At 47.4% G+C, this 27,851-nt stretch overlaps 7 protein-coding genes and 1 long non-coding RNA gene across 15 annotated transcripts; 2 read left to right on the forward strand and 6 right to left on the reverse strand.

The window, feature by feature from the left end:
• Positions 1–3,978: 3,978 nt before the first annotated feature.
• LOC9637723 lies at positions 3,979–5,037 on the reverse strand. The gene is made up of 3 exons (XM_024680125.1): positions 4,926–5,037; positions 4,492–4,839; positions 3,979–4,221 (listed from the first exon to the last, which is right to left on the reverse strand). The coding sequence occupies exons 1-3, from the start codon at positions 4,959–4,961 to the stop codon at positions 3,979–3,981; spliced, it is 627 nt and encodes a 208-aa protein (XP_024535893.1). The 5' UTR covers positions 4,962–5,037.
• Positions 5,038–9,991: 4,954 nt separating this feature from the next.
• LOC9628781 lies at positions 9,992–11,183 on the reverse strand. Its single transcript, XM_024679823.1, has 8 exons — positions 11,042–11,183; positions 10,915–10,993; positions 10,764–10,866; positions 10,596–10,716; positions 10,430–10,549; positions 10,338–10,379; positions 10,204–10,287; positions 9,992–10,153 (listed from the first exon to the last, which is right to left on the reverse strand). Exons 1-8 carry the CDS (start codon positions 11,165–11,167, stop codon positions 10,082–10,084), a joined length of 747 nt encoding a protein of 248 aa, XP_024535591.1. The 5' UTR covers positions 11,168–11,183; the 3' UTR covers positions 9,992–10,081.
• Positions 11,184–13,167: 1,984 nt separating this feature from the next.
• On the reverse strand, positions 13,168–15,920 carry LOC9628782 (lysophospholipid acyltransferase LPEAT2). 6 transcript variants are annotated; one of them, XM_002975068.2, is made up of 15 exons: positions 15,793–15,917; positions 15,111–15,728; positions 14,826–15,006; positions 14,712–14,771; positions 14,491–14,654; positions 14,376–14,439; positions 14,257–14,325; positions 14,110–14,205; positions 14,017–14,061; positions 13,867–13,937; positions 13,744–13,810; positions 13,633–13,683; positions 13,469–13,582; positions 13,370–13,414; positions 13,168–13,320 (listed from the first exon to the last, which is right to left on the reverse strand). In XM_002975068.2, the coding sequence occupies exons 2-15, from the start codon at positions 15,602–15,604 to the stop codon at positions 13,192–13,194; spliced, it is 1,650 nt and encodes a 549-aa protein (XP_002975114.1). In that variant the 5' UTR covers positions 15,605–15,728; positions 15,793–15,917; the 3' UTR covers positions 13,168–13,191. The 6 variants fall into 6 exon arrangements, 5 of the variants coding, with proteins under 5 accessions (XP_002975114.1, XP_024535586.1, XP_024535585.1 ...); XM_024679818.1 differs by having other exon boundaries at positions 14,712–15,006; positions 15,130–15,728; positions 15,793–15,918; XM_024679817.1 differs by having other exon boundaries at positions 13,867–13,928; positions 14,712–15,006; positions 15,793–15,918.
• Positions 15,921–15,975: 55 nt separating this feature from the next.
• On the reverse strand, positions 15,976–17,748 carry LOC112347994 (ribosomal RNA processing protein 1 homolog). The gene has a single exon (XM_024679820.1). The coding sequence runs from the start codon at positions 17,713–17,715 to the stop codon at positions 16,105–16,107; it is 1,611 nt and encodes a 536-aa protein (XP_024535588.1). The 5' UTR covers positions 17,716–17,748; the 3' UTR covers positions 15,976–16,104.
• Positions 17,749–17,872: 124 nt separating this feature from the next.
• Positions 17,873–19,990, forward strand: LOC9628783 (dicarboxylate transporter 2.1, chloroplastic). The gene is made up of 4 exons (XM_024679819.1): positions 17,873–18,819; positions 18,882–19,195; positions 19,256–19,704; positions 19,778–19,990. The coding sequence occupies exons 1-4, from the start codon at positions 18,004–18,006 to the stop codon at positions 19,891–19,893; spliced, it is 1,695 nt and encodes a 564-aa protein (XP_024535587.1). The 5' UTR covers positions 17,873–18,003; the 3' UTR covers positions 19,894–19,990.
• A 113-nt stretch (positions 19,991–20,103) lies between these two features.
• LOC9637724 (momilactone A synthase) lies at positions 20,104–21,774 on the reverse strand. The gene is made up of 3 exons (XM_024679821.1): positions 21,683–21,774; positions 21,524–21,610; positions 20,104–21,207 (listed from the first exon to the last, which is right to left on the reverse strand). Exons 1-3 carry the CDS (start codon positions 21,697–21,699, stop codon positions 20,349–20,351), a joined length of 963 nt encoding a protein of 320 aa, XP_024535589.1. The 5' UTR covers positions 21,700–21,774; the 3' UTR covers positions 20,104–20,348.
• On the forward strand, positions 21,418–22,542 carry LOC112347996. The gene is made up of 2 exons (XR_002992920.1): positions 21,418–22,068; positions 22,140–22,542. It is a non-coding gene; the product is annotated as an uncharacterized LOC112347996 (long non-coding RNA).
• A 285-nt stretch (positions 22,543–22,827) lies between these two features.
• On the reverse strand, positions 22,828–27,799 carry LOC9628785 (receptor protein kinase TMK1). 3 transcript variants are annotated; one of them, XM_024679811.1, is made up of 8 exons: positions 27,788–27,799; positions 27,655–27,683; positions 27,513–27,592; positions 27,327–27,449; positions 26,516–27,258; positions 26,308–26,467; positions 23,868–26,236; positions 22,828–23,557 (listed from the first exon to the last, which is right to left on the reverse strand). In XM_024679811.1, the coding sequence occupies exons 7-8, from the start codon at positions 26,233–26,235 to the stop codon at positions 23,046–23,048; spliced, it is 2,880 nt and encodes a 959-aa protein (XP_024535579.1). In that variant the 5' UTR covers position 26,236; positions 26,308–26,467; positions 26,516–27,258; positions 27,327–27,449; positions 27,513–27,592; positions 27,655–27,683; positions 27,788–27,799; the 3' UTR covers positions 22,828–23,045. The 3 variants fall into 3 exon arrangements, with proteins under 3 accessions (XP_024535579.1, XP_024535578.1, XP_024535577.1); XM_024679810.1 differs by having other exon boundaries at positions 27,749–27,798; XM_024679809.1 differs by having other exon boundaries at positions 27,513–27,602; positions 27,655–27,798.
• Between the last annotated feature and the right edge of the window lie 52 nt (positions 27,800–27,851).

Here is a 27,851-nt window from a genome sequence, read left to right on the forward strand (position 1 = left end):
GTGTGCATGAGCTTGTTTATATTGTGAACAAAAGTTAGTGGTGTTGGGTGTTGTAAGTCTCTATCGGTAGAGTGTGGCATTTGTGTTACATTTTGTCGAATTGAGTTGGCACTTGATGCTCACATAAACCTTTGAAGTAATGACATGGGTGTTGCTCGTAGTGTTGTTCAATTGATGATCAAGTCATTGTGATTTTATATCATATCCATGTGATAATGAGCAATGTGTTGACGAAGTTGCTTGGTTAAATGATAATCAACCCCAAAGTGGTTGATGGTGAAGCTAGTCTACTTATATGAAGTAGCATTGTAGTAACTTTGATTGGATTCTCAATGGTGGTTCATTATGCTAAACTTATGTTGGTACTCTATTTCTTGGGGAATTTGCCCATAAGGTGTTGGAAAGGGTTATAGCATTCACTTGTTATGGCTTGTCAGTTAATCCATTAGCACTTGGAGTAGATTGTTGGATGGAGAAGGTGTGTAGTTGAGGCATTGTCATTACTAGCACTTATGTTAGTGGAAGTGGCATTGTTATTTTGAGTGATGAGGAATTTTTCCTTAGAACTTGATTTTCCATGTCATTTTTTTTATTAGTACTTTGGCTTAACATTGGATCTTGAAAGTGAAGAAAAGTGTTAGTGCAATATGGATATCCAAAGATGTGGTCTTCGTGATCAAGCCTTAGATGTTCACTTTGCATTTTGTAGATGTTGGTGTTGGATGTCGGTTATATGGGCAAAGATGTTTAATGTTTAAGCATACTATTGGGTCATAAGAATCGGTGTTGAGGTGAATATATATAAAGTTGTTGGTAGGAGGAAGTTGGTTGAGTCTTGAAAGTTTGTATTCCTAGACTAAGAGTCATTCTTTCTCTAAGATGGAAAATTTTCTTCAAATTAGTGAAGGGGTTCAAGTTGACTTTGGTTGGCTTAAACCTTAATACGCAGTTTGTATGATGCAACCCGAAAGGGATGCTGACTTTTGGGGCTAACGCAATTGAGTTGGATAGAGTCTGGAGTTGGTGTAGAAAAATGGCCATTGCGCTTTTCTAAGAAAGGTGACCCTTGTGTCTTTCTTCTATAGCGTTGTGCTTGGTGGCAGGTTGCACCTTACATTTTGTTAGACTCTATGAGAGTAGTGAGCTCTCACTGATCTTAATTTTTTAATTCTGACAAACCTGACATTTACTAGCCAAAAAGCATAGAGTACAAATTTAAAGAAGTGACAAGAATACTCTTTTTGCAAATATTTTATTTTATGTTCTAACAAATGTCCCTATCATTGCATGTAGTAAATATTTAAATTATTAGAACAAGAAGTGTTTTTTAGAACATTTTTATCTATATAATATATAGAGAGTTATTAAATTATTTGGTTCACCATAAACTTAAAATTTTAAAGTTTATAATGTTTATACTAAATTTACAATTGAAAATTGAGCTCAACTCGTGAGCTCAAGTATGGTCCATGCCCAGTGGGGCACCATTCTATATGAGTTAGGAATATTACAATTGATTTTCCTTCCAAGAGTGGGAGTTGCCCTTGGGTAGCCTCTCTAGCAGCACTCAAATCCATGCTCACTCCCACCCAAGGCCATTAACCCCCAATCCCAACCTCATCTCGATTGAAAGCACTATTGGAGAGTTCCTTCAAGACTAAGTCTTGGACCTCATTATCTCTACTATATTTTTGGAACTTTCTACAACCAATCCCCCACCCCCTCTGAGAAACGATCATTTTGGGCTTTTACCCCACAATTTGTATTAATATTCAGACTTGGTCTTGGAGTTGATCTTGGAGTTGATCTTAGATCCGGACCCAATCTCAGATTCAGACTCGGTCTCAAATTTGGTCTTGACTTGGTCTTAGAGTTGGTGTTCAAACTTGATCTTAGACTTAATATTGATGAACTCTTTATCGTTCCAGTTGTGATTTTATAGATCCTTTAGCCTACGATACCTTAAGGAGTTAGTTGTAAGGAACCAACTCCCTGAGATGTTGAAGGCTAAAAGATCCTCGAAAGCAAGACCAAAATGATAAAGAGTTCATTGGATGAAACCAAATCTGAGATTGAGTCTGAGACCAACTTTGAGACCGAGTTCGAGACCGAGTCCGAGATCAAGTCTGAGACCAAGTTTGAGACCGAGTCTAAGACCAAAATTGAGACCGAGTTCGAGATCCGAGATGGAGTCTGAGACAGAGTCCAAGGTCGGGTCCGAGATCAAGTTCGAGATTGAGTCTGAGACCGAGATCAAATCCAAGACCGAGTCCGAATACTAATACAAGTCATCGAGTGAAAGCCCAAAGCATGTGTCTCCTAGGGGGGGCTACAAGGGGTTCTAAAAGTATAGTAGAGATAGTGACATCTAAGAACTAGTCTTGAAGGAACTTTCCAATAATGCTTCCAAACTGACTTGATGTTGAGACTGGGGCTGAGGGCCTTGGGTGGGAGTAAGCATGGACTTGAGTGGTGCTAGAGAGGCCACCCAAGGAAGTGCTCAAAGAAAAACCTAAGCTTACTCAATCTCCCCCTCATATTGCATTCACCATGCCACGCCCGACTTCACCTCCTTGTGACCAATGATGCAGGCACTCACTCAATGTGTCTTCCTTCATTGGGGACAGCACCAGAGGCTCGTAACCAGAATGCCCTTGATGAGCAATTCTCGAGAGAGCTGCACTGGCTGATCATGCTCGACATATTGTTTTCCTCCGGTCCGGGGGCCGTTCCAGAAGTGGTATCACTACCATCATCCCTGCATCAACCTCCAGTCCAATCGGAGTCACCACCAATTTACTCTTCATCGCAACTTGAATCATTCAAGTGTTGTTGCCATCCCCAAAGTGTGATGAAACCGGTCCTCCAGCTCTGTTCCACCTGTGCCTGGCGCAGCCATGGTCTTCCCAGGTAATCCATCAGGGTACCTCCTTCCATTCTCAACACTACGTAATCGACAAAGAAGGTGAAACTTGCAATCTCAGTTTTCACTCCCGTGATTGGCTTGGAACGCAACTAATTTGCCATGCGGACCTTGAAATGAATTGGTGTAGGTGCATCCAGCTCCAACTTGGATACCATGGCCTCCGGCATCACATTAATAGCTGAGCCCCTGTCAATCACACACTCTCAAAGCCTCTCGCCCACAATCTTAGCATCAATCACAGGTGTATCCAGATCAATCATTGGCCAGGCTGCGTTCACAATTGCTTCCCGGTGCGCCATGGTGACCTGGAGCCAGCTGCAAGAGCTGAGCAAAAGTGATGCTTGGCTTTTGATTCTCCAAATTGTGGAGGATGTCGTATGGCTTGGTCTCGAGGTTGAGCACCGTCTGGTAATGTCGTCTTTGTTCTCCCCACCAGGGTCTAATATTGACCAGCTACTTAAAAAAAAATTTGACTAGTAAATTTTTTTTTACTAGTTTCATGACAAGGAGCTTGTAAATTAAAATTGTCATTTGAATACAAATAAAAAAACTAACTAGTAGCAATAGTATGAGGTTGCCTCTGCTTCATATTCTTCCATACCTTAAATACTTCATGCCAATTTATAATTCTTGGATCTTCACTATTGAGTTTCACCATCATTAGCGCATCTAACATATGTAGCTTTAATAAGGCTCTAGTCTTCGATTTAGTATTGTTCTACAATGAAAACCCTTGCTCACATAAAGCAGCATTTGTAGGGACAACCATACAAAGTTGGAATAGCTTCATTAAACCCATAATAAAGCAAGTTAAAATTTTATAAGAAATATATACCTGGAAACATATTCCACCATCTTTCATTTGTGCTACAGAAGCTCCAAGCATCATGCATTGTTTTGTTTCCAATGCTCCACATTAAAACCCCTGTAAAATCATCAAGTTTGTTGTTACAAGCAACAATATTCACCATGGTTGAATCAGTGTTGATTGTCTCTAGTAGCCGATTGAGCCATGTTCTTGTAAGTGTTGATCGCTCGTGAAAGTCTTGAGGCTATGACACTGGTCTAAATAGCTTGAAGCTGTTGAAGAAGGTAACATCTGGAAAACAGGTGTTCAACGTGTTCACTGTTGCTTGAACATAAGCTTGGCCCTTGATCACACAATCTGCTACTGAACCTGGAGTTGGTGCTGGCAATAAAGCTGTCCCTAGAGCATTCAAATCTAGACCAAGTGGAACAACACTTGAAGATTGAGCAGGTTCACTTGACATCCTAGTGTTCTTCACCTCCACTGGCTTGTATTATAACTTGTGTACAGACTTATCCCCTCCAGCCTTGACATAAGAAAGCTCTCCATTCACACTATCCTTTGTGCCCCTTCAAAGTTTCAATTGTCATATCTAGAAATGATACAATCTCCAAGCAATTTGTCATTTGTGCTTGGAAAAGGACGTTCAACTTGTTCAGCTCAGCCAAAACATCTGCTAGCAGATGAATAAAAAACTGAACCTAAAATGATAGTTTAAATTAGAACTTACACTAATTTTAACTAGAAAAAACCATACCTGAATGGTCGTGAGGCTGGAGTACTGAGTTTTATCTGCAATTTTCCACTGATCAAGCAAAGCAGGCATAGCTATCACCAGCCACTGCATCACTTCTCCCCTAGATAGCCAACGAACATCATGCATTGCTAGCATCTTGAGCTCCTTAAGACAATATGACTGTAAAAGCTCCTTTAGCTCTTTATGCCTTAAAGAGCTTTTCCCCAGCCACGACTTGATTTTTTGAGCTAGCTTGTCGATGGCGTCAAAGATTGGTTGATTGGTTGTAAAGCCATCCTTGGCAGCAAGAGCCTCTCGGTGAGCTACGCAGTGCACACCAATGATCTTGGGACAAATCATTCTCAGCCTCTGGAGCACACCTGTGTTACGGCCCACCATACTCTAAGCACAGGCTATCATGTTCTCTACTCTCAAATTCATGTTCAAGAGCAAACCTTGTAGTGTTTCAAAGATCGATTCTGATGTCCCATTCTACACTTGTAGAAGCTTCAGAAAGTCACAGTGTAGCTCCTTCCCTCCATGCAAGTAGACCATATAAATGATCAAATGCTGTTCACAGCCATGGTCAGTACTTTCATCTACCAAAACTGAGAAGAAAAGACTCTCCCTGATGTTGTCAAAGAGCCTTTGTTGCACCACATCTTGAATTGCATCGAGGAAATCATGTGCTGCTACGGGATTGACATATGCTGAATAATCGCTGCCTATAGGAAAGTTTGGCGCCTCTGGTAGACGGAATTCTGGAACTCCGAAGCTATACTGTCCAATGGAAAAATTGCTACCACAAAGTGGTGAACCAGCTTCATCACCTGAAGAATTCTCTCCTCTTCTTCATTGAGTCATTTTTCACACGCAATGTCCATAGGCCCTTTTTATAGCTTCATCCTTCTAATAGATCTCTCACAAGCTTGCTCCAAGGATGCACAAGACCCCATTCAGCACGCCATTTCCTAGTAAGCACCTTCATTTAATCATCACTAGCATGTGGCTCACTTGGATGAGCATCTTGAGATCGAAGAGACTGTTGTTGACTACTAGTTGATACAGTAGAAGGCCATGAAGAAACTAGTGAGAAATAAGAGTCAATTTGGCTCTTTTTACTCACTTTCTGCCTTTTCTTTTGCCCCACTCCTATGATAAAAAAAAGAGCACACTCTAAGCAATGTTGCTAGCATTTTTTCTAAATGCTACTTACCCAGTAGAAATATCAGTGATAAGGACTTGGTCCTCCTCTTCGTGCCTTGAGCCCATCACACACGGCCTCTTCTGTCCCATTTGCCCTTATTTTACATCTCCATCCCACTTAGAACAGCAGAGTTTCTAGGAATTTTTTGTTTTCCTTGTGGTTTCTTCGTTTAAAGACTTGATTTTTTTTTATCCTCTCTTCAGAGGAGCACAGGATCTCCAGTGAGCTTTGTGTCATCGATCGATCGAATTGCCCCAAATGCTAGTATCAGGATCAACCGACGAACGATCGCAATTGTGAGCGGGCATTGCTAGCTCAAAAACGGGGAAAAGGTGGTGTGGAATCACGGGTCCACAAAAAAGGAGGCCGACAACTGCTGGGAACCTCACGATCTTCCGGACAACGTAGTAGTGTCAACTCAAGGCGTTCGTGGTAAGGCATCGCAGCAACAGGGCCAGGCATTGTTTTTCAATGATTCCTTTCGCATATAACTCCTAAATCCCATTGATCCAGGTTTGCCCCTCTCCAATGTCGCGAGATCATATAGGTAATGTGGATGTTAATGTATGGCTCCAATCCAATTTCTCATCACCCATTGCCCAAGAAGAAAAGAAAAAAAGAGAGAGGGGAGCACAGGCAAAGCTCCAAACAACAGGGTCTCTCTTGTCCCTTTGGCTGTCGCGCAGGCGCAGCAGCGATTCTGGCAGTGGCAATCTATCAAATTTGGCTTGGAAGCTCCAGTCCAATCGAATCCAGCTGACAAAACGTTGTGACATTGTTACAATCTGGGAAGTGCGTTGGCACTGTGTCATACTGCCACGTCTACTGTCTTTGCCCGGGCGAAAGAGTTGCGATCAGAGCTTGCAAACGCTCATCACCCAAGACAAGTGAGCTTTTGCCGTGATCGAGTTGGAGTTCTCATCATCACCACCGTATACCATCTCGTGTATGACTTGCCCGAGGGCTGCTGATTACGGCAAGCTCGTCGACTGCTGCCTTCGTTGGCCGTGGTTGGCGACGACAGGCTGAGAGAGCTCTGCAGGGAGAGTGTCGAGAAAACATCAATCACTCATTTGTATATAGAAGTAACATGATCCATCATTAGAACTTTCATATTTACCTAAGAAACAAACATTATCAGTATTTCCTTCATTTAATAGAAAAGATATAAATGTGACATAAAAAAAATTATATTGAAGTACCTAATTTACTTGGTTGTGCATCACCAGATTTGACATTGGTTCCACATGACATTTTGTCCATTCATTCGTGATGTTTTGCATTATATCTAATAATATAAATCACATTTGTTGCTTTGATTTTTAGTTGTTGCTAACTTGATGGTTTGTCTTGCATCTTTGTACATAATTCATCATCTTTCCTTTTGCCACTTTTGTGCTTAGAAGCTTAACCTACATATGCAAACACCATGTTGATGTTGAAGGATTAGTCCATTACCTTTAGCATCACATTTCTCTATTGTCATTCTCCATCTCTTCAAAAACTTGGTAACCTCATTTTTTAGAATCAACCCTAAGTGGGAGGATTAAGCAAAGTTGTTGCTAAATCACTAAACACTCAAGAATTTATAGTTATGCCAAGAACACCTATACATGTAAAATAGCTGAGAGAAAATGAGAAGATAATTTTGAATTTGACTTACACAAGACACTACATCAATCTCATAATAGCTGGTATTAGCAAAAAGCAAACTCCAAATCATAGAACTCACTACTCACACTTTACACACAAACATATCCATTGCCACCCTCTGCTCATCTCTTCATGTCATTTTGAACTTTACAAACTTCAATTGTGCTCATCTGAAGTTGTCTTGATGAACTCATCTGTATCTTGCATTAATCCAGTTATCTTGCAATGTCTGCCACACACGAATAGTGTCTCTGATAAATCCATAATATCCAAATTTGCATTATGCTTATCTTATGCATCTTAGGATGATCACACAAGAGTGGTAGTGCTTGGGATTCTAGGAGAGAAAAGGAAAGTGAGAGAAAGTGAGGGAATGTCTCTCACTTGAATTCTCATTGTTTTCTTATTTCACCCTCAATGTGAAGAAGTAATTGTGTCTTACAACACCCTAAAACACATAGATTCTTTTGACTGACTTAATAGTTTTCCTCCTCAGAAAGGAAAACTAAGAAAGAGCTTCATGACACTGATCCCACAGGTACCAGGAAGGAGCAACAATAGAGAAGAGTGTGATATGCAAGAGACACTGTCTTTAAACTGAAAGGTGAAATACAAAGCAACTTACACAAGACCAAGAAAAATCAAAGGCAGGATCCCCCTTCTTCACTGACTTTTTTCCAAGCCATCCTTACTCACTCCCTTAGTCTTGCACGAAACACTGGAGGATTTCATGTCAGGAGCTGTAATCCGGAGGGATACTTTTCTGTTCTCATATGTCCCCTTGACCTGTCAAAATTAAGTTTAACAGTTCCCGAGCATTGGAACTTGTTTTCCAGTATTTCCTCCATACCAAGTGCTTTTCCATACTTTCTTCCTCCCCTAAGTCCACATGTATGTCTAGCGTATCATGTGTGCAGATCCTCCTCAACCCAGTTGAATTGGATCCTCATCAGCTTGATTGCAAGCCATCCGCGAAGAAGATGATCCTGCTCCTAGCAACACAACACTGTTATTTACCTTTTTGCTAAACTCACTTAAGCTGTCTGGAGCTCAAGCAAGCGTCCAGCACTCCGGAGTAAGCATACATGTTTGGTTTGGTTTCCATCTTTCGAAACATTTCCAGGGTGGTCTTTCCATCTCCGTGCTCCGAATAGGCCGTGATGATAGCTCCCCAGGCAACGATATCTTTGCGCACCATCACGTCGAAGGCTTTGCGCACCATCCTCAACGCTGCCACACTTGGCATACATGTCCACCAAGCCAGTCGTGACGATGCTGCTCTTGCCGAAAGATGGTGCCTTTGCTCCGGTGGAAGATGCAACGATTAAGTGCGAGTGAATCGCCCGTCCCTCCTCGAGCGCGTCAGTTCCGAGCGCTCCACAGGCACCCAGAGCGATTGAGAAGATGAAGTCGTCCGGCTCCATTCTATCGTCCTTCATCTCCTGATGGGCATCGAGAGCGTCCCGGAAGAGCCCGTTCTGGAAGTAGGCGATGAGAATTGTCCAAGAGAAGACGTTCCTGGTGACTATCCGGTCCAAGGCACTTCGGGCTCGATCGAGCTCGCCGCATTTGCCATACATCTGGACGAGCAAATTCCCGAGAAACGTATCGCCATCGTAGCCGCGGGACTTGAGGAGGAAGTGGAGCCTCTTGCCTTCCCAGAGGTTCTGGCTGCTCCCGCATCTTCGCAAGGCCTCGGCGTAGCATTTGGTGGTGTCGCTGCTGCAGCGCAAACTTGGACTAGAACCCACTACAGCAACATCGCTGGCGAGGGAGCTGGAGCTCCAGACAGCGTCCATTCATTCCATCACAAACTTCTCCGCAAGCAATAGGTAAGGTTCTTTTGTGATTTAAAATCCACTGAAGTTCTGATTCTTTCTCTTGACATTCAGGATTGACAGCATCGCAATCAAGTCCCATTTTCATGGAACATACCGAAACACCAAGATGAAGGAATGATGGCAACCTATCAGCCAGGCAAGAAACTTCTCAAACTTCCAAACTTTCGTTTCAAAGAAACTTCTTGAAAGAGCCAACTTTGCAGTTCTAGCTGCAATCGCTAAGCTATTGCTGCGTACTATCGAAGCCTATAGGAGTCGTTGTCCTCGAAACTCTCCCCGCAGAGCTCTCTCAGCAAGATGATCTCAACAAAGCTCACGAACGACGAGGCTATGAGCTTTGTTGATGCTCATGAAATGTTCTCCTCAAGATCATCCACGAGCTGCCCAAGCACAATCTGATTCCTGCTCAACCGCTGCAGCGATTCCCGCAGAATCAACTTATCCTCGTGCTTCAGGCAGAAGGCTAAGGTCCTGTTCGTGAACTCAATCTCGCAGCCTAATCTCATCACCAGCCGCTTCATCATATCCAGATCTTGCACAACCACAAAAGTCCCCTAAGCAACATACTGCTTCTCCAGATCCACAAGCCGATGCTTCCGCCTCCTGCTAAGACGTAATTGATCGGAAGCGTAAACACTTTCCATTCCACGATGAGTGCAGCCACCGCGAGAAATGCAGCCAAATCTGCATCGTCGTTGGCTTTGTCCATAACCCCGTTGAACTCTTCGCTCGACACCATGACGCTGTGACCTGGTGCATTTAACATTCTGTGACAATTCATTGTTTGTTCACTATAAGCGATCTAATGTTTCAGGTTTGGTTCAACAAAAAATACATCTAGATAAATGCTTTAGTATTTAGCTGTCTTAATGCCGCTCGTAAATTGGTTCTTAATGGTAACCTATATTATCTAAACAAATATGACAACAATCGCCAAAGTTCCAAGATCGGCTTCCTCTGCTGTAGTGGAAATGTTATCTATCTGCAAGTAAACAGATTCAACACCTGTTGAGAAATAATAAACAAACAAACCTCTAGTTCCCCCGCGTTCCATGAGGTTTGTACACGAGAGAAAATGTCAGATATGAGCAGCACCTCATCACGATTTAGATGTCCCTGTAGAAAACAATTGAGCTTCAAGAACAACATCAAGAACAAATTCTTACCCATTGCAGAGTTGCATAGCTCTCACAAGAACTTGAAAACTCCTGTAAACACCATCTTCAGACCTCTACTAATTGGACAGAGAAGTCCTTACCTTTAAGCTCCTCTGTCCAGCAACAGCAACCGACATCGCCCCTGGCCCACCAACAGCCACCTTCCCGCTTTCATATATGGCTACCAGAGTTGTGTAAAGATGAGGAAGCCAATCATTTTCCTGAACAGATACAAGTTAGCCGAATGCCCATTTCAACATACGTTACCTTGACTGTACTTATGGGATCAGGGTCTATATCTATTTCAGGATCAATGTCTAGTGTCTTGCAATACGCCTCTCTCTCCGGCATGTCCCTTGTAACATGCTCACGGAGCTCCTTCTCCACACTGCAGAAACTGAAGATACAAAGCAGCATCTTGAATGAAAAGCTTACTTGGAGTAGAGGCTCATCACACTGTTGATATTTATCCCATTGGCAAGCTGATGGAGGTGCCTCTTGAAGGAAGCAAGCCGGAAATCACAAAGCCGCAGAACCTCTGTAAGCAAGTATAAGCTTAAAAAAAAATCGAAGGAAAACAACATACTCGAGTGATCACCGCTGTAAACGTGAGAAAGTATGATTGTCACTGGCTCTCCCTTAATCTCTGTGCTCGCCATGAAAGTCTGAAAGGAATTGATACAAACAGATAATCGCATAATCACAGTACATACATGAGAAGCCATTGTTGGGTTGTTATCCCGCTGAACACAATTGACACCCGTCTTCGGATCCTGGAATGCTCTCACAGCGTTTCGCGCAACGGAAAATGTCTTGGACCGCCCGATTACCATCGCCATCGCTCCTAACCCTAACCCTAATAAAAGAGTACGGACAGAGATTCAAAGCTGGAAGCGCAAATGCTTTCATCCCCGAAATGATCATGTGGAATCACTTTCGTTCAGTGTTCTGGCATTGGTGCTGGCTTGTTCTCGGCATGATTGCGTTGCGTTGCAATCGGGCAACGAGGAAGAAGGTAAGCTCTGGATTTGTCTTCTCTTTGTCTTCTGAATCATTTTCTGTATTTGACAGTTTTGTCAATTGCTCGCAACCATGCCTGGAATGATGCAATGACACAGAAATCTGGTGGTCTGCTCAAGAAGATCAGCAATGAAACAGTCAGCATTGCACAGCTCTGTCAGGATATTTGCGATGCCAACACAGGAATCATTCGAGAACTGGCAAAAAAAGCAGATATTTCGGTTGTTGGTGGCAAGACTGCCATGGAGATTGCAAGTGATGGTGCTGCTCTGGCTAAACATTGCATCCAGGAAAGAGTTACCATGTCTCACTCTTTGGAGTTGCTCACTGACTCAGGTGGTGCTGGAGGGGCCACCCAAGGAAGTGTTCAAGAGTAACTCCCACTCTCGGAAGGGAAACCAATTGTAATGCTTCCGGCTCATGTGAAGTGGTGCCTCATTTGAGTATTTTGTGGCTCATTGATTCTTGGGCCTTCCCTTTGGGATGAAAGTGGGGGAGTAGGGGTACCCATACTAGGCTATTAGGCCATGGTGTTTCCCCCCTGGTGTCCTAAAGCAAGTATTGCATCTAAGGTTTGGGATTTAAAGGGTTATATGATTAAGTCTTGTTGTACCAAGGGATGTTAAAAATTTGAAGGCTTGGTGTGCTTAGCTGTTTGTGCCTTTGGGGAGTGTAGTTGAACTTTAAAAGTCTAACCCAGAGAGGGGGATTAGGAAAGAATTTGGGAATCCGTGGATGGATGGCTAACACTCCGTTGCTTGTGCAGTGAGTTGCTATATTTCTTAAAAGGTGTAAAGGATAAAACAAGAATATCTAGGTATATTTTATGATTTTTTTAAATCAATAGTTATGATTTACTGCTCTTAACAGTTTATTTATAATCATAATAAAACTTGATACTCAAATATTTACCAAGATTGATCTAAAGAATGGATCATCAAATTGCAAAGGATGACATGTGTATCTCCAAGAAGGCATTCAACACAAGTTTTAGGCATTTTAAGTTCATACTCAAGGAATGCATCAATTATATTTACTTGATTAATGATCATGCTCAACTAACTATCCAAACTCATTGACCACTTTACTCAAATGATGACAAAACCATATTTATAACTCTATCATATAATAATCATCCTTAAACGGATAGGTAGACTAAACATGTGAACCAGGTGGTGGAAGATATACACATTAGTCAAAGGTAGAGACAAATATATTAAGGGTTAAACATCCTCAAGTTTAAATAACACTAATCTAAATGAATTTTCAAGAAGTCTAAATTTAGGAGATTAGGCCTCCTCAAATGTAAAATCTTGATCTAGGAGATGGCTTTTAGTAGTTGAAATTGATAGTGAGAAGCTCAAAATGAGAAAATGAGTTCATTTGAGATCTAGCACCATATTCTATAAGAGAGGTCTTGGATTCTTAAGCTTTTCTAGGAGATTTACACATAATGGATCCTTTGCCATTAACTAACTATTCTAGGAGTTTTTTTTGGTTTCTGCATCTACCTACCCAGAAGTAAAAGTTGGATTATGGAATAATCAAGGTTACCTTCTTCTTAAGCTCACAATACTCCCCTAGGGTAATGATTTCTGTGAAGATCTTCTCCAGCTGTTCAGTTGAGAGGCCCAAAGGATGGATCAGGTTGAAGAAATCATCCAAACAGCTCTCCTATAGAAAAATTCCATCTATACTTTCAATTTCATATTGTGTTATAAGAATCAGGTACAATGAATTTAAGACTTATTAAGTTATGTCTCTTAATTTCCTTACAAATTCCGCTAAATTATTGGAATTATTTGTTCTTTTCAACTCATAATTTTAATTTTGATCCTTAAGTTTATTCCTCATTCAAAGAAAGAATTACCAGAGACAAGGGAAATATTAGCTCTGGATTTCTTTTAAGATATAAGCAAAACGTTGCATGGTCCATCCGGTCGGTTTGTTTACAAAATTGATCCACAAGCACCTGCAGTGTTAAAATGAATCTAAATGATGCTGCAGTGTATGAAAGCCACCTTGCTTGTAGATCCAGCACAATTCCTCTCCAAAAGTGTGGCAACCTTTCAAGAAAGAACACAAGATTTAAAGCAAAAGTGTGAGACAAAAAAGCTTACCTTGTCCATGAGAAGCATTTCGTTGCTGTTCTTGTGGACCGCATGGCAAAACGTCAAATCCAGCAGCTTCAAAAAGCTTGCATTTCTGGACAAAGATACTGATGCGGCCACAAACTGCATCAATCAGCCAGTGTTGGGAGCAAACCAGTAGTGACAATGCTTACCTCTTGGAAGGTGACGAATTCATGCTTTTTCCTGTCAAACATCGCAAAAGCCTGTGAATTTCTGATGTGAGTAGCCAGTTTTCTTAAGACATATCGATCTTCGCTTCTTACCTGCTCTCCGAATGGAGAATGTGTAAGTCCCAGGCTTTGCAAGAACTCAAACCTCGTCAGTTGCCCACTGCATGAGTAGAAGAGGATTATGTGAACAGGAAAAGAGCAGGTTGATAGATTTACCTGCGAGATGAATTCATGATTGAGAATTTCTCCAAATAGTAGAGTGCGTCGGCGTCTGTAAGCTGGAGTTGCTACGAGAAAACTTGGGAGGTCAGGCCTGAGATCTCTGAGAACAACTCTGTAAGAAAGGACTCGATGCCGATAACTTACCGTGTCCATTTTTCTCATTTCAAGTGTGAACGAGGTTGAAAAAGGCTAAAGAAAGAGCAAACTAAATAAACTCACAAGATTTCAAGGACGTACCATTTTCAGCGACAACGATCTTGCAGAAAGGAGTAAATCACCGTAGCTGTGTTCCGTTTCCGGAACGTTGAGGCTCCTTGCCATTGCATATCTCACCTGAAAATCAAAAGAATGATAAGTATGAGTATTAGTTTCAAGCACGTTTACCCTTTGTGCATAATCCGCTGGATGGGACTTTTCATGCGACGAGGGATATATAACAGGAAGATAATGAACCTGCTTGCCCACAAAATGGTTTTTTAAGCTTAGACAAAAATTCATCTGACCTGCATAAAATTGTGAAATTGAAGCAGCATCCGAGGGATCAAGCTTTTCAGAGAGATGTTGCCCCTGTGAAGCAAAAGGATGAGAGGCTATCAAGTTGGTGTTTCAAGCACATACCAGGATAGATCAAAATGAACGTGCGGGTACCTAACCACAACAGGTTGTATTGGAAATCCAGGAACGAATGCACCGGGCTTAAACGATATCAGAGCCTTTCCATTCGTTGTAGTAGCCTCGGGAAATAAAAGAAGACGAGGAAAATCGCTACACATCGCTCTCCTCTGCATGAGCATCCATAAAATGTAGTGTTACATCCAGCCAAAGAGAAAATACTTTACCTTGATTTCCGCGATGGCGCTTTTCCTTGAAGCTGGAGATAACCTATCCACGGGAATCACCTGAACACACCAAACTGTGATTTCATTTATCAGATCGAAAGTGGCACCTAATACCTGCATTGATCTTATTATGGTGCCGACGAAAAGACGATCATTGTGTGAACTCGAGCTCACGATGGTCGGGAAGAGTTCAAAGAAGTAGAACATAGGATCGATGAACGATACATGGTTTGACACCAGGATGGGAGCGACTTCTCTGGGAGCAGGCCTTCCAATGCGCTGAATCCAATGGAACCTGGATAAACCAGAACAAAAGTGTGAGAACAAGAAGATCGACAGAAGAACTAGAAGAAGAAAGGAAAGACAGGCAAAGAAATAGTAGAAGAAAAGCTTACGCACCCAAAGCAGAAGAGTATACCTCGAGCGCAAACTCGAGTGCCCCACATTATATCTCGTCTCCATCGCGGCATGGCCTTGTGGTCACTCTCCCAGCGCCATAGCGCCAGCTTCGTGCACAGGAATCCCAGGAACAAGAAAACTCCAATGAGAATGACTCTCACCACCAGCAGCGGCGAGCACAGCACCGCCTTGAAGACCTCCCAGGCTCCACCAAACTTGTAGCTACTGTTCCGGAAAGGATCCACGGGCGAGCTGGCCGGTAGTGGAGGCAAGTCCTTGAATTCCCAGGCGCTCCACCACTTTACCTTGGAATTGGCCGAAGAGACAGCGCTCCTCCCAGAGTCTTGGACGTCGACCACACACATGTCGGTGGAATTGCCTTCCTCCTCAAATCTAGAGCTGCTAGGACAGCCAAGGCTTGGATTGACGCTGTCATGGTCGTGGAGGCGATCGTCGAGTAGAAGCGGCCGGCTGAGCACGTCAATGGCGCCCATCCTGGAGATTATTCTTGATCGATGCCTCGAGAAACCTCTCGCAGATCCGATGGAGGTAGAAATCGCGGCATGGATGGAAATATTTGGATCGATTGGAAGCTAGATTTCTCTATTCCGCGAATCCCTGCTTCTTGCAAGAACAGGAAGAGAGACATCGATCGATCAGGGACAGAGAATGCGATCCTTACCTCCGAAGATTTGGCGCGGCGCCAAGAGAGAATGCTATCGATCGCTACGAGAAGAAGCCCAAAACCCTAGATTGACGGAGGTGCATGTGTCTCACGTTTACCTTTGTAAGGAGACACATACGCGTTACGCGCCACACACACATGGGAAAAAAATCGTATGGAGAATGGCCTAGACACTTTCCGTACGCATGGTCCAGCAACAAAGAATTTCATTTCACGCCATTTTTTCTTACCATTGTTGGAAAGAATTTCACCCCGTTTTTTTTTTCTTACCATCGTTGGTCAAATAATTTCACCCAGAATTTGTTTTTCTTACCATCGTAGAGCTTTCTTCTTTGGCGAAGATCTCTTTGGCCCTGGCGTGGCCTTTCCCCCCCTCCTTTGCTTTGGCGATGGCGATGGAGTGTTCTTCCTCTTTGGCGAGAACTTCCTTGGCGAGAACTTCCTTGGCGAGACGTGAGAGATCGGCCCTGGCAAGAGCCCCTGCTTCAGAGCGCTGGCCTTTGGAGTGGAATCCAAGGCCAGAGGAGTCATCCTGAAAGGCTTGCCAAACTTCCACGTAGTGTTGCTCTTGAGCGAGAACCTCACTTTCTTTGCCTTCTTGCCGGTGCTCGTCTCGCCCGCGTCGGTGTTGCTCTCGGCCACCGCTGGAGAATCGTCGTCCTTGGAGCTCTTTCTCTTCTTGCTGGCGGTGTGGAGCGGAGAAACTGGCGATTTCCTGTTTATCTTCTTGGAGCCTGCCGGAGATCCGCGCTCCTCCGGAGCAGCAGCAGATGAGACCATCGGGGTCTCGTCCGGAAGAACAATCGCCTTAGTCTCCGCGTTCTTCTTCTTCTTCTTCGGTTTTTCCCCGATGAGAGGAGAGAGAACCATCTCCAGAGGAGGGAGTGAAGCACCACCATCGCCATTTTCCCCCACAGCAACCTCGAACTTTTTCTCCAAGTTGGAGACCACCGGATCATCCTGTTTCACGGTAGCCTCTGGACTTTTCACCTCGGCATTAGCTGGTGCCGCACTGCTGGCTGGTTTTTCCATCTTGGAAGCTGCACTCGCCAAAGCTTTCAGGTCCAAACTCCTTTTGATCTTCTTAAAGTCCTCGGAGAGAGCGTACAGCACCTTGCGATTTCTCTGTACAGTGTCCGCTGAAGCTGCGAGCTCGAAAAGCCTCTTTTCCATTGGTAGACCGGTCACGAACTCGGCCAACTTGTTCTCTGACCCTTCAGCGTCGACACTCTCCCTCGCAGCCTCCAAAAGACGATCAAAAACTCTTTCTTTGACGCGCTTCAGCACATTCTTGTCCGGACCAAGCGCAAGAGTTGCATAGAAAGGCTCCAGAAGAATGCCGAGAACTTCTTTCTCCTCCGGAAGAACACCATCAAGTTGCTCCAAGAAAATGTCCGCCAGATGCATACTACACCCCTGGGCCGGGAAGAGATCGTTGGAGAGAAAAGCCCGATTTTTCAAAGCGTCCATGTAGCGCTGGACAATCTCCTTGTCCCATCTCTGCTGCCTGAGTGCCATGAACATAGAACTCACGAACTTCCGCTGGAGAAGATAGAACTTGTCCATCCTCAAATGGTCTATCCCGCCCCATTCTCTCCGCATTGTGCCCAAATACCCCTCAAAGAACTGGAGAGCTAATTCGCTCGGAAGGCGCTGTACAAGCGATGCGAGGCGCTCCGCAAGATCTGCCTGGACAATCGCCTTGTCTGCGTGCCAGTAGCAGTAGAAAAGCCCCTTCCAGATCTTCCTCAGGTCGGCTTCGTCCACGGAAGTCCGGCATTCCAACCAGCTCGCCAGGAGCTCCACTGCGCGATCGCGTACCTTCTTGTCGACCGATGCCAGGCGCCGTGGAAGACCGCCGGATTGGATTTCCAGCTCGCCGCCTGCCGCCAAGGGCTTGCTCTTGTTCTTCGCGACCATCGCTACGCCGCAACTCTCTGCGAAGAACCCTAAACCTTGAAATCAAAATAGACGGTGCCGTCAATAACGTTCAAAAGTCGGTATATTCTGCTAACATTGTAAATGCCGACTAAACGAATGGTGGCAAATGTATGCTTTAGTTAAGCCAGTGGTTTTCTAAGGCTAGGGTTTTCGGGGCCTCCATTCAACGATCAAGCGATGGCGTCCTCCTGGCTAATCTGATCGTCCAATCGCCCAAGAATTCCCAGGCAGCTGGAAATCTTGAAGCGCTGGTAAGGAAATCTCGGGATGGACAGGGCATTGGCGATGGAAACGCTAGCTCCGGGCGCTCGATTGACGCACTGGCGGAACTCCGCAGTTTCTCCAGTCAGATTTCCATCCCGGAAAGCCGCATTTGGCATCGGATTGCGCGCTGGATTGAGCTGCTCGCCGCCGCGCCAGGTCGGATTCATCTCGAGGGATTCCTCGTCCTCCAGGAAAATCTCGTGCTCGTCGGCTCCAGAGCCGTCGACGCCGGCAACAGTGATCGAGGCGGACGATCCGAAATCTCTGAAAAAGCCGCTGGAGGGTGCCAAGCCTTTGCCACTGGCGATCTCGGTCAGTGTGGGGCTGATTTTGAGATTCCTGGTTCCAAAGCCCGCGGCAGTGTCGGCTCAAGCCTGGCAGCTCCTATCGATCTTCTTATCGACGATCACGGGTCTCGTTCTCAGTCCACTGCCGGTTGGAGCTTGGGCCTTCGTAGGATTGACAACAACAGTGCTCACACGGACACTATCTTTCGCGTCGGCTTTCAGCGCCTTCACAAACGATGTCATCTGGCTCATCGTCATCTCCTTTTTCTTCGCGAGAGGATTCGTGAAAACCGGCCTGGGTGATAGAATTGCCACGTACTTCGTGAAGTGGCTGGGGAAAAGCACACTGGGACTTTCTTATGGGCTTACTGTGAGCGAAGCGCTCATAGCACCAGCGATGCCGAGCACGACCGCACGAGCGGGGGGAGTGTTCTTGCCGATCATCAACTCACTCTCTCTTTCGGCTGGGAGCCGTCCAAACGATAAATCGTCGTCAAAGCTTGGAGCGTACCTCGTCCAGACTCAATTCCAGGTTTGGTTTCCAACTTTTACGTGATATGTTGGTTTTAAAAGTGTTGGTGGCGCGAAATGCAGGCTGCTGGAAACTCGAGCGCTCTCTTTTTGACTGCTGCGGCACAGAATCTATTGTGCCTGAAGCTGGCAGAGGAGCTGGGCGTTATCGTGGCGAATCCATGGGTGACATGGCTTAAAGTGGCGATCGTCCCGGCCGCTTTATCGCTACTCTCAACCCCGTTGCTCCTCTACAAGCTGTATCCTCCCGAGATCAAAGACACTCCTGAAGCTCCTGCAATGGCTGAAAAGAAGCTGCAGCAAATGGGGCCTGTGACTAAGAGCGAGTGGGTGATGGTTTCGACGATGCTCCTCGCTGTTACTCTGTGGGTTTTGGGGTAAGTTATGGTTTCATCCAGTAATTTGCGATGTCTTACTGGTGATTTTTTTTCTCGCAGAGATAAACTTGGAGTTCCAAGTGTTGTGGCAGCTATGCTCGGCTTGTCAATATTACTGGTTCTTGGCGTCCTCAATTGGGATGACTGCCTGAGCGAGAAATCAGCCTGGGATACTCTTGCGTGGTTTGCAGTACTTGTTGGTATGGCCAGCCAGCTTACCAGCTTGGGACTCGTAAAGTGGATGTCCGACTCCGTCGCTAAAGTCCTGGCCTCGTTTTCTCTCAGCTGGCCTGCTGCATTCGGCGTTCTCCAGGGTTCATACTTTTTGATTCACTACCTCTTTGCGAGCCAAACCGGTCACGTCGGTGCACTCTACTCGGCCTTCCTAGCCATGCACCTCGCAGCTGGTGTTCCTGGCGTGCTGTCAGCGCTGGCTTTGGCCTACAACACAAATCTCTTTGGTGCGCTCACGCACTACAGCAGTGGTCAGGCAGCTGTTTATTACGGAGGTAACTTTGTCATTCCAAAACAAGTGTTTCGTTCTAAACTTAACTTGTTCCTGTCTTCGTTCTTGACTTTCAGCTGGATACGTTGAATTGCGGGACATTTTTAAATACGGGGCCATTGTAGCCCTGTGGAACGGCATTGTTTGGACCGTAAGTGGAGCAATATGGTGGAAGATCTTGGGTCTCTACTGAGGCAAGTTGAGCTTCTTCCACTTTTTGAAGTTCTCTGTCTGGTCACTCATGACATTCTTGGGAATAAGTACGAAACGGCGTGAATGCGCAACTCGAAGTTTCTGTTTTCTATCATTTTGCTCGTTCTTTGCATCGGCTGGGAATGATGACAGGTCTCGAGACAGGTAGCAGGATGGAATAAAACGCAATCTCGCAACCCCAGCACAGGTCTACTAAAGTGTCTCGTTCTTCTTTTTATTTCTTTTCTACATGACTTCCCATGTTGTATTGCTGCAGTGCCATATAGTGGAGCATGATACCACATTGTGGGTGACGTGAGTGAGGTAAACTAAACTACTGTTCAAAGCTTTCGTATTAAAGGACTGGCAGCAGCGGTAAAAGATTATTCGTTTCCGAGCTTATCATTGGTTACAGGCTCAACCAAGGACTGCTCAACTTCAAGGGCGATTTGTTTTTCAGGTGAGACCCCTCTTCCCGGCTTCTTGGAGCATGGGAGCGTAAGTCGTAAACCAGGTATGCATGATGGCCGGCTTGGTGACCGTGTTGCTCGCATCCACGACTAAGTTGTGTCCACTCACATACCCAGACTCGTCGCCGGCGAGGAAGAGCGCGGCGTTGGCGATGTCCAAGGCGCAGAGCGGGCGGTTTGGAAGCAGCGAGTTCTTCTTCACAATCTCCACGACCTTCTCCGCCGTCACAGGTAAGTCTCCCATGGTTTCCAGCGCGGTGCTCAAGAACTTTGTTGGTATGGCGTCGGGGGATATCACGTTTACGCGGATGCCAAACTCTCGCAGCTCCACGGCACTGGACCGGACGAGGCCAATAACTCCAGCCTTGCACATCGCGTAGGCGTGAGGCGAGAGGCCCCCGACTATCCCGGCCACGCTGCCCGTGAGGATGATCGAGCCGGCGGCGCGAGGCTTCATGACGCGAGCGGCGTGCTTGAGCGCCAGGAAGTGGCCCCGGAGGTTGACGTGCATGGTGCGCTCCAGCTCGGCCACGTCCGTCTGATCCAACGGCCCCAGCGCGCCCAGGATGCCGGCGTTGCTGAAGACAACGTCTACGTGTCCGGCAATGGAGTGGGCCACGTCCAAGGCGGCGGCCACGTCCGGCTCCGCGGTGACGTCGCAGTGGACGTAGCGAGCAGCGGTCGGGGAGGAGAAGTCCCGCTGGAGCTCCCGCGCGAGGTGGCTGCCGAGCTCGTCCTGGACGTCGGCTATGACGACTTGAGCGCCGTGCGCGACGAAGTGGCGGACGGTGGCGTCGCCGATACCGTTTGCTCCACCGGTGATGATTGCCACTTTGCCGAGTAATCTAGATAACGCAGAGAAGGAAACGGAGAGATATCAGCCAGGGAGACGCGGGGTAACAAAAGGCAAACAAAAACTCGGAACAAAGCAACAGCTGTCGAGAGCGGAAGAAATTTGCCAGGACAGGTTCGTTGCTGAGACAAAACACTCTGCTGGAGGTGGTGTGGTGCGCATTCTTTAACCGAGAATGGGAGGAAGGTATGGTTTTTTTTTTTTTTGGGCAATCAGCTGATGATGATCCTATCTTTCAAGGCACGTTTTTCTTCAGCAGTTTGTGGTTTTTGAGTTTTTTTCTGTGCTTGTATGGATAGATTACTGACCTCTGCTTTTGTGTTGATGTTGCCAGGGAGCGGATGATTTGGAAGATCCTGTCCTTGCTCGCCACGCCTCGTCTGCCAGCTCCATTCCTACGACCAAGGCTTCTCCTCAGTCCGGAAACACAGAGCTCAAAGTGCAAGTGCAAGGCCGTGTGTACTCACCAGCTGCTGCGAATCATCGTTGAACACAAGGAAGTGCTCCTAGAGGAAAGAAGGAAAGGGAAGGTTTGCTGGGAGTCAGGAGCAGAGCGAGGGATTTTAAATGGAGGGCGACGAAGGAGGATTTTGGTGGAGAGAGGAGCTCGGAAACGACCAAATCGGGCCTTTTCTGGACAGCACAGGCAGCCGAGCAAGAGATAAATATGGGCGGAGAAAGACGACGGCGAAGACTACCGCAAGCAGCAAGATCGAGCACGAACAATCAAGTTGATGTCCGCTGGCAGGGTCTTGGATTGATCGTCGAGATTGTTCTCGGAAACTGGCACTAGGTACTCACTGAGAGCGAAAAGAAGCGCAAGGTACTCCACAACAGCTCAAGCTTATGCTAGGTACGGTCCGAAAGCTTGTTTTCCTTCTGTCTTTATTCCTTGCGTTGCCGCTTGTGCCTCCTATCTTACAGAAGTTCCGCGTGACAGGCGGAATTCGCACAGTACTGTTGTGCTGCTGGTCCCGCTTCCATTCGTCGCTAAGCTGCCATTTGATCAAACCCGACTAGCTCAGAGGAAAAGCCAGGGGATGGGGTCCCGGAGTGGCCTTCTTCCGCTGCTTCGCGATTTGATCCAGAGAAGGAGAGGAAGAGGAGATGGATAGAGGACGTTGCGACTTGGAAGCTGAGGAAAGATGACGATGACGATGGCGAAAGAGTGGATTCCCTTTCGCCAAGGCGAGAGGCTACGGAAAAGGAGGAATCGCGAGTGGAGCTCTAGGTAGATTAAAAAAATTCAATTGCGCGACATGTCTCGATCGCTCGGCCATGACGGAAGCCGTGCCAAAATACCTGGAATGTAGCCAGTTTTTGGAAATCCCCGGCTCTCAAAGTCAGCCACGGGAGGAAAGTCAGTGTGCGTTTGGACCGAATTTCCCCCCATTGCCTAAATTTGCCCCACTTTCTATTTCCCGTTACGAGAGAAAAACAGTTTAAAAAATAAATAAATATGCACTTTAGGAATATGCCTACGGCTGTAAGGCATATTCCTTTGAGAATATACTAAGGTATATTCCCGAAGGAATATGCGTGGGAAAATTTTAAAACAGGAAGAACAATTGTCGTCTCCAAGCACAGGAAATCTCACACCTATACAATCAAAAACAAAAGAGCATAACTTAAAAGCAGTTCCTGTGGAGATGGAAGAAAACAAAGAAGACCAAAGAGAGAGGAAAAAAAGGAGAGGGGAGCGGCAACGAACCTCACCCTCTCTCAATCGATCGATCGATCGATCGATCGATCTCGACGCGCGGGCGAGGGGAGAAGAAGCAAAACTTTCGCCACCAAAGAGAGAGAAATGCATCGTCGTCTCCTCGTCTCTCAGCGAGCGTCCTCGGAAGTAAAAGTCTCGGCGAAGCCCGACGGCCGCGGCGGGAGGCTCGACTGCGTGTCGCTCCACACCGCCGCCGCTCCGCCGCCACCGCCGCCGCTGTCCAGCTCCTGCCACCGCTTCACCGCCTGGGGCAGCGGCACGTCCAGGTCGATCCCGCCGCTCTCGTCCTCGTAGTCCACCGGCTTCCAGTGCTCCACCAGCGGCGAGAGGACGTTCACGGCGTGGCCCATGTCCGGCCGCTGGTATGGCTCCCTCGCGGTGCAGTGGCCGGCGAGCTCCGCCACCACGCTGATGCTCGCGAAGTTGTCGTCGGACTCGATGGCCGGGTCGATGAGCTTACGGACTCCCTCTTTGTTGGCGGTGGATCGCCGGAACCACGTTACCAGATGCATGTTTTCTTCCGCCTGCGTCTCGTCCAGCGCCCGCCGCCCCGTTATCAGCTCCATGAGCACCACCCCGAAGCTAAAGACGTCGGCCTTGGTGGTCACGCGTCCGGTAACTGCGAGAGTACGTTAATAACGAACAAACCATGCAGCGTTTTCTCGCAAAATCCTCTGCCGGATCGAGCACGAAAACGAGAATTCCACACGCGCGCAGTAGCAGCAGCAGCCAGGCAGGCACGGCAGCGAACAGACAGCATAAAAGTAAAGAAGCACACAGCCCAAGCAAGCAGGGGAAAACAGCTGGAAACAGAAGCATTTAAGCATAAAAAAGAAAGCAAAAACTCTTCTGTGACACCCAGACAAAACCGCACGACCAGCCAATGTGCCAAAAGTAAAGAAAGGAATGAAAAGAAGAGGAATACCAACCTGCATACTCGGGAGCCAAGTATCCAAACGTTCCGGCCAGCCGCGTCTCCACCGAGTACTTCCCCTCGGGTGCCAGCTTCACGAGGCCAAAGTCCGAGACCTTGGCCCGGAGGTCGTCCCCGAGAAGGATGTTGGACGGCTTCAAGTCCCTGTGGATGAAGCTCCTGTGCGCCAGGCCATGGAGGTACTCCATGCCGCGAGCCACGTCCAGCGCCACGGACAGCCTTTGCTTCCAGTCCAGCGGCGGATAGCCGCACTTGGCAGCCTCGAACAGGTGCTGGCTCAGCGTCCCCTGCGGCATGAACTCGTACACCAGCATCTTCTCGTTGCCTTCGATGCAGTAGCCGAGCAGCGCCACCAAGTGGCGGTGGCGGACCTTGGTCAGAACCGCGATCTCGGCCTGGAACTCGCCCAGGCCTTTGTTGCTGACGACGCAGTTGGATTCCATCCGCTTCACCGCTATGGCCGTGCCGTCGTCCAGGACTCCCTTGTACACGACTCCGAATCCCCCACGGCCTAGGATAGTCGCCTCGCTGAAGTTTTTGGTGGCCTCTCGCAGGACGTGGATGGAGATGACGAGATTCCCGGCCTCCACAACTTGAACGTGATCGCTGGGCCCGCTGTTGGCCCGGCTCTGGGTGTCGCTGTTGTCACTGGTGATCATGTTGTTGTTCACCACGATTTTTACCACCTCTGGATCGTCTGAGGAGTTGTCTGTCCGAGGATGGACAACCACCGTGTTGGATCCCTGTAGCCTCAAGAACTTACGTCCCTTCTTCTTGTAAACCAGCAAGCAGATCCCAAACAAAACGAGCAGCAGTGCCACTAGCCCGACCACAACTCCCACGATGGGACCTGCATTCACTCTTTTCGATCGAGTGGTAGCAGTAGCCTGTCCATCCGGCGTCGCAGCTGGTCCCCCAGAAGTCCCCCCCGGCGGAGAAGTCCCTGGAGACGCGGCGGGTGTGAGAGGATTGCCAGCGATGTTGAGCTTCACCGAGGACGGAAAAGCTGGCACTGGCGCCGAGAAGAGGTTGTTGCTCAAGTCCACGGACTGCAGCGAAGGTAGCTTCGCCAGGGACTCTGGAATGAGACCTTCCAGCTTGTTGTCGCTGAGCCTGAGAGTCGTGAGCGTCGTCAAGTTCCCGAGAGCAGCTGAGAGCGTGCCGTTGAGTTGGCTGCTTGCCAGATTGATAACCGTGACATTCGAAGTCGTCCCGGGGGTCGAGCCGCAGGAGATTCCCAGCCAAGCACTGCCGCTGCTGCCGTTGCTACCAGAAGTTCCACAAGGATCATTCCCGATCCACGACGATGTGAGCGAGTCGGGGTAGCCAACGCCAGCGAGAAAGTGCAAGAGCGCTGTCACGTCTCGTGCGCAAGCCTCTCCAGGACTGCTCTTGCAAAAGTTGTTCCGCGCGTACTCGAAGCCGACGGTGTCCTTGAAAACCGGAATCTCCCCCACGAGCAAGTTGTTCTTGACCGTGAAGTTCTTGAGCGCCGGGAGATTCGCGAGCGAAGGAGGAATGGTTCCCGTCAGCTGGTTGTCGTTGAGCTTGAGCTCTTGGAGTGACAGCGCCTCCCCGAGACCATCCGGAATGGAACCGCTGAATCGGTTCACGTGAAGCCACAGAACTCGCAGCGATTGCATCGTTCCCACGACCGTGATCGGCCCACTGAGCACCGGATTCTGCTGGTTGTTTGCCCGAAACTCCGCCAAATTCGAGGACCCAAAGCTCGAAGGAATGCCCCCAGAGATCCTGTTGTAGGCGACGTTGAGCACCTTCAAGCTCTCCATCTGTCCCAAAAAACCTGGAATGCTTCCTCCCAAGCTCGTGTTGGTGATCGAGAGCGTGGAGAGCAGCGAAGAGTTCTGGATCTCTGCCGGAAGCATCCATCCCCCGGATGACTTGTTGAGAGGATTGTCGTCGAGGTAGATCTCCGTGAGCGCGCTGAGCCCAGTGAAGAAATCGCCAGGGATGGTGTCGAAAGAGTTCCCGGAAAGGAGCGCCGTTTGGAGCTGCGAGAGCCCACTAAGCGATGGTAGCGATCCTGTGAACCCATTCCCCTGGAGCTGGAGGTTCTCGAGATTCTTGAGCTTGTTGAGGTCGGGTGCCACGGTTCCACCCAGCGCCAGCCCTGCTACCTGGAGCGCCGATATGCTCGAGCCCTGGCATTTGATGTGCTTCCAGTTGCTCCCACAGGGATCGCTCCCAGTCCACGAATCCAGTAGCGCCGGATTCTTGACGCCCTTGAGGAAGTTCTGGAGGACCTGGAGCTCTGCCGAATCGGTCTGCGCCAGCGCCATGGCGAGAACCGATGCCACCAGGAGTAGCAGCAATGCCGCTGGATGCTTCTTCTTGAGCTTCATTCTGGGCGAAAGAAATACGATCGACTCAAGAACACGAAAAGAGGGCGCTTGGATGTATCAATGCTGCCATACCTGGCTGGGAAGAGACCTCAAAGATCGATCGCGCGAGCGCGCAGCCCCGAAATATCACGAATCCAAGCCACGACACGCGTCAATCGAAGAACACCGAGCCGAAATATTCGTACCCCGGCTGTGACGAAGAAGCGAAATACCACGAATCCAAGCCGCGACACTGCGGTATCGAGCGTCAATCGAAGAACATCGAGCGAAAAATCCGTACCTCGCGAGCGTTCCACGCCTTAGATCGCCGCCAACACGCCGAGCTCCAGCGCCGCGCTTATGATCGCTCTGGCGCGGAGCCGCCGCTGGCAATGCGGCCGGCTCGATCGATGGAAAAGAAAGAAAGATTAGGGAAAAAAGAAAGAGAGAAAAGAAAGCACAAAGAGCGTGCGGTGTTCTACACTAGTACACAACTGGCACGAACGCGGGATGGGATGAGAGAAGCGAAGAACACCAAAAAGAAAGATTGGCGATCGATGAGCTAGACTCCACTAGCGGCCAACATGAAAAAGACAAATCGCATGTTACTAGCAGTGACAAGGTCGGCGCTGCGCAGTGCTCGCTCGATTTCTTCGCCAATCCCTCCGAAAACCTCTGTTCTATTTTATCACCGATCGATCGATCGATCGCTTATGGCGCCGCGGCCATGGGGCAAAATAATCGATCGATCGAGCGAGCTATTTAATCGATCGCGCAGAGAGGGAGAGAAGAATGCGAGCGCCGCAAGAGGACAGAGCGATTGATCGTGCGCGCCAGCAAGACTGCTCGGTCAAAACCCTAGTCAAAGAGAGATGCTCGGGAATATGCGCCTCCACGGCCGTTTGAGGAGGTTTAAACTCGAGGATTGCCGGCTTTTATGGTACACACGACTCAAGCACGGCAGTCCATTTAATTCTCCACGGCAAGCCACAGCCGTGTTTCGTGAAGTTTGAGAGAAACTTTGATCGATTTTCGAGCTGGATCCTGGAACAAAGAGTGAAGACGTGAGAGATTTCAAGGTTTTCCGTCCTAAACCATTAAGAAAAACATACCAAAACCAGAATTTGATAGTGTTCCAGCTCTCGAATCGTTTAGAATTTGATCGTGTTAATCATTTCTTCATACTTCACATGAAGTTTGAGAAAAACTTTGATCGATTTCGAGCTGGATGGATCCTGAAGCGAAGTAGAGACGAAGATTTGAAGATCTTTTCTGCTAAACCAGTAAGAAAAACATACCAGAACTAGAATGTGATCGTGCTCCAGCTCTCCCATCGTTTCTTTGGCGCCATACTTCACGGCAGTGATCGCGAAAGCACCTAAACATCTCTGATAGAAATTAATTTCATCGAGAAAAAGACACCAGGAACTTGAAACTTACGAGGATCGGTGTTGCAAGGACGAGCGCAGCTGCAAGAACAAACATGTCAGCAGCGACACAAAACCAAAAGAGAAAAGAAACAAAACAAAACAACGTGGAAAAACGTGATTCTCGAAAGAGAAACAACTCGTACAGGATGAAAAAGCTGCGATACCAAGAGAAATTGTCACCGCTGGAGGAAGAAAAAATCGACAGGG

The sequence above is a fragment of the Selaginella moellendorffii genome, unplaced genomic scaffold (assembly GCF_000143415.4).
Source record: "Selaginella moellendorffii unplaced genomic scaffold, v1.0 SELMOscaffold_26, whole genome shotgun sequence".
In the NCBI taxonomy this organism is placed as follows: Eukaryota; Viridiplantae; Streptophyta; class Lycopodiopsida; order Selaginellales; family Selaginellaceae; genus Selaginella; species Selaginella moellendorffii.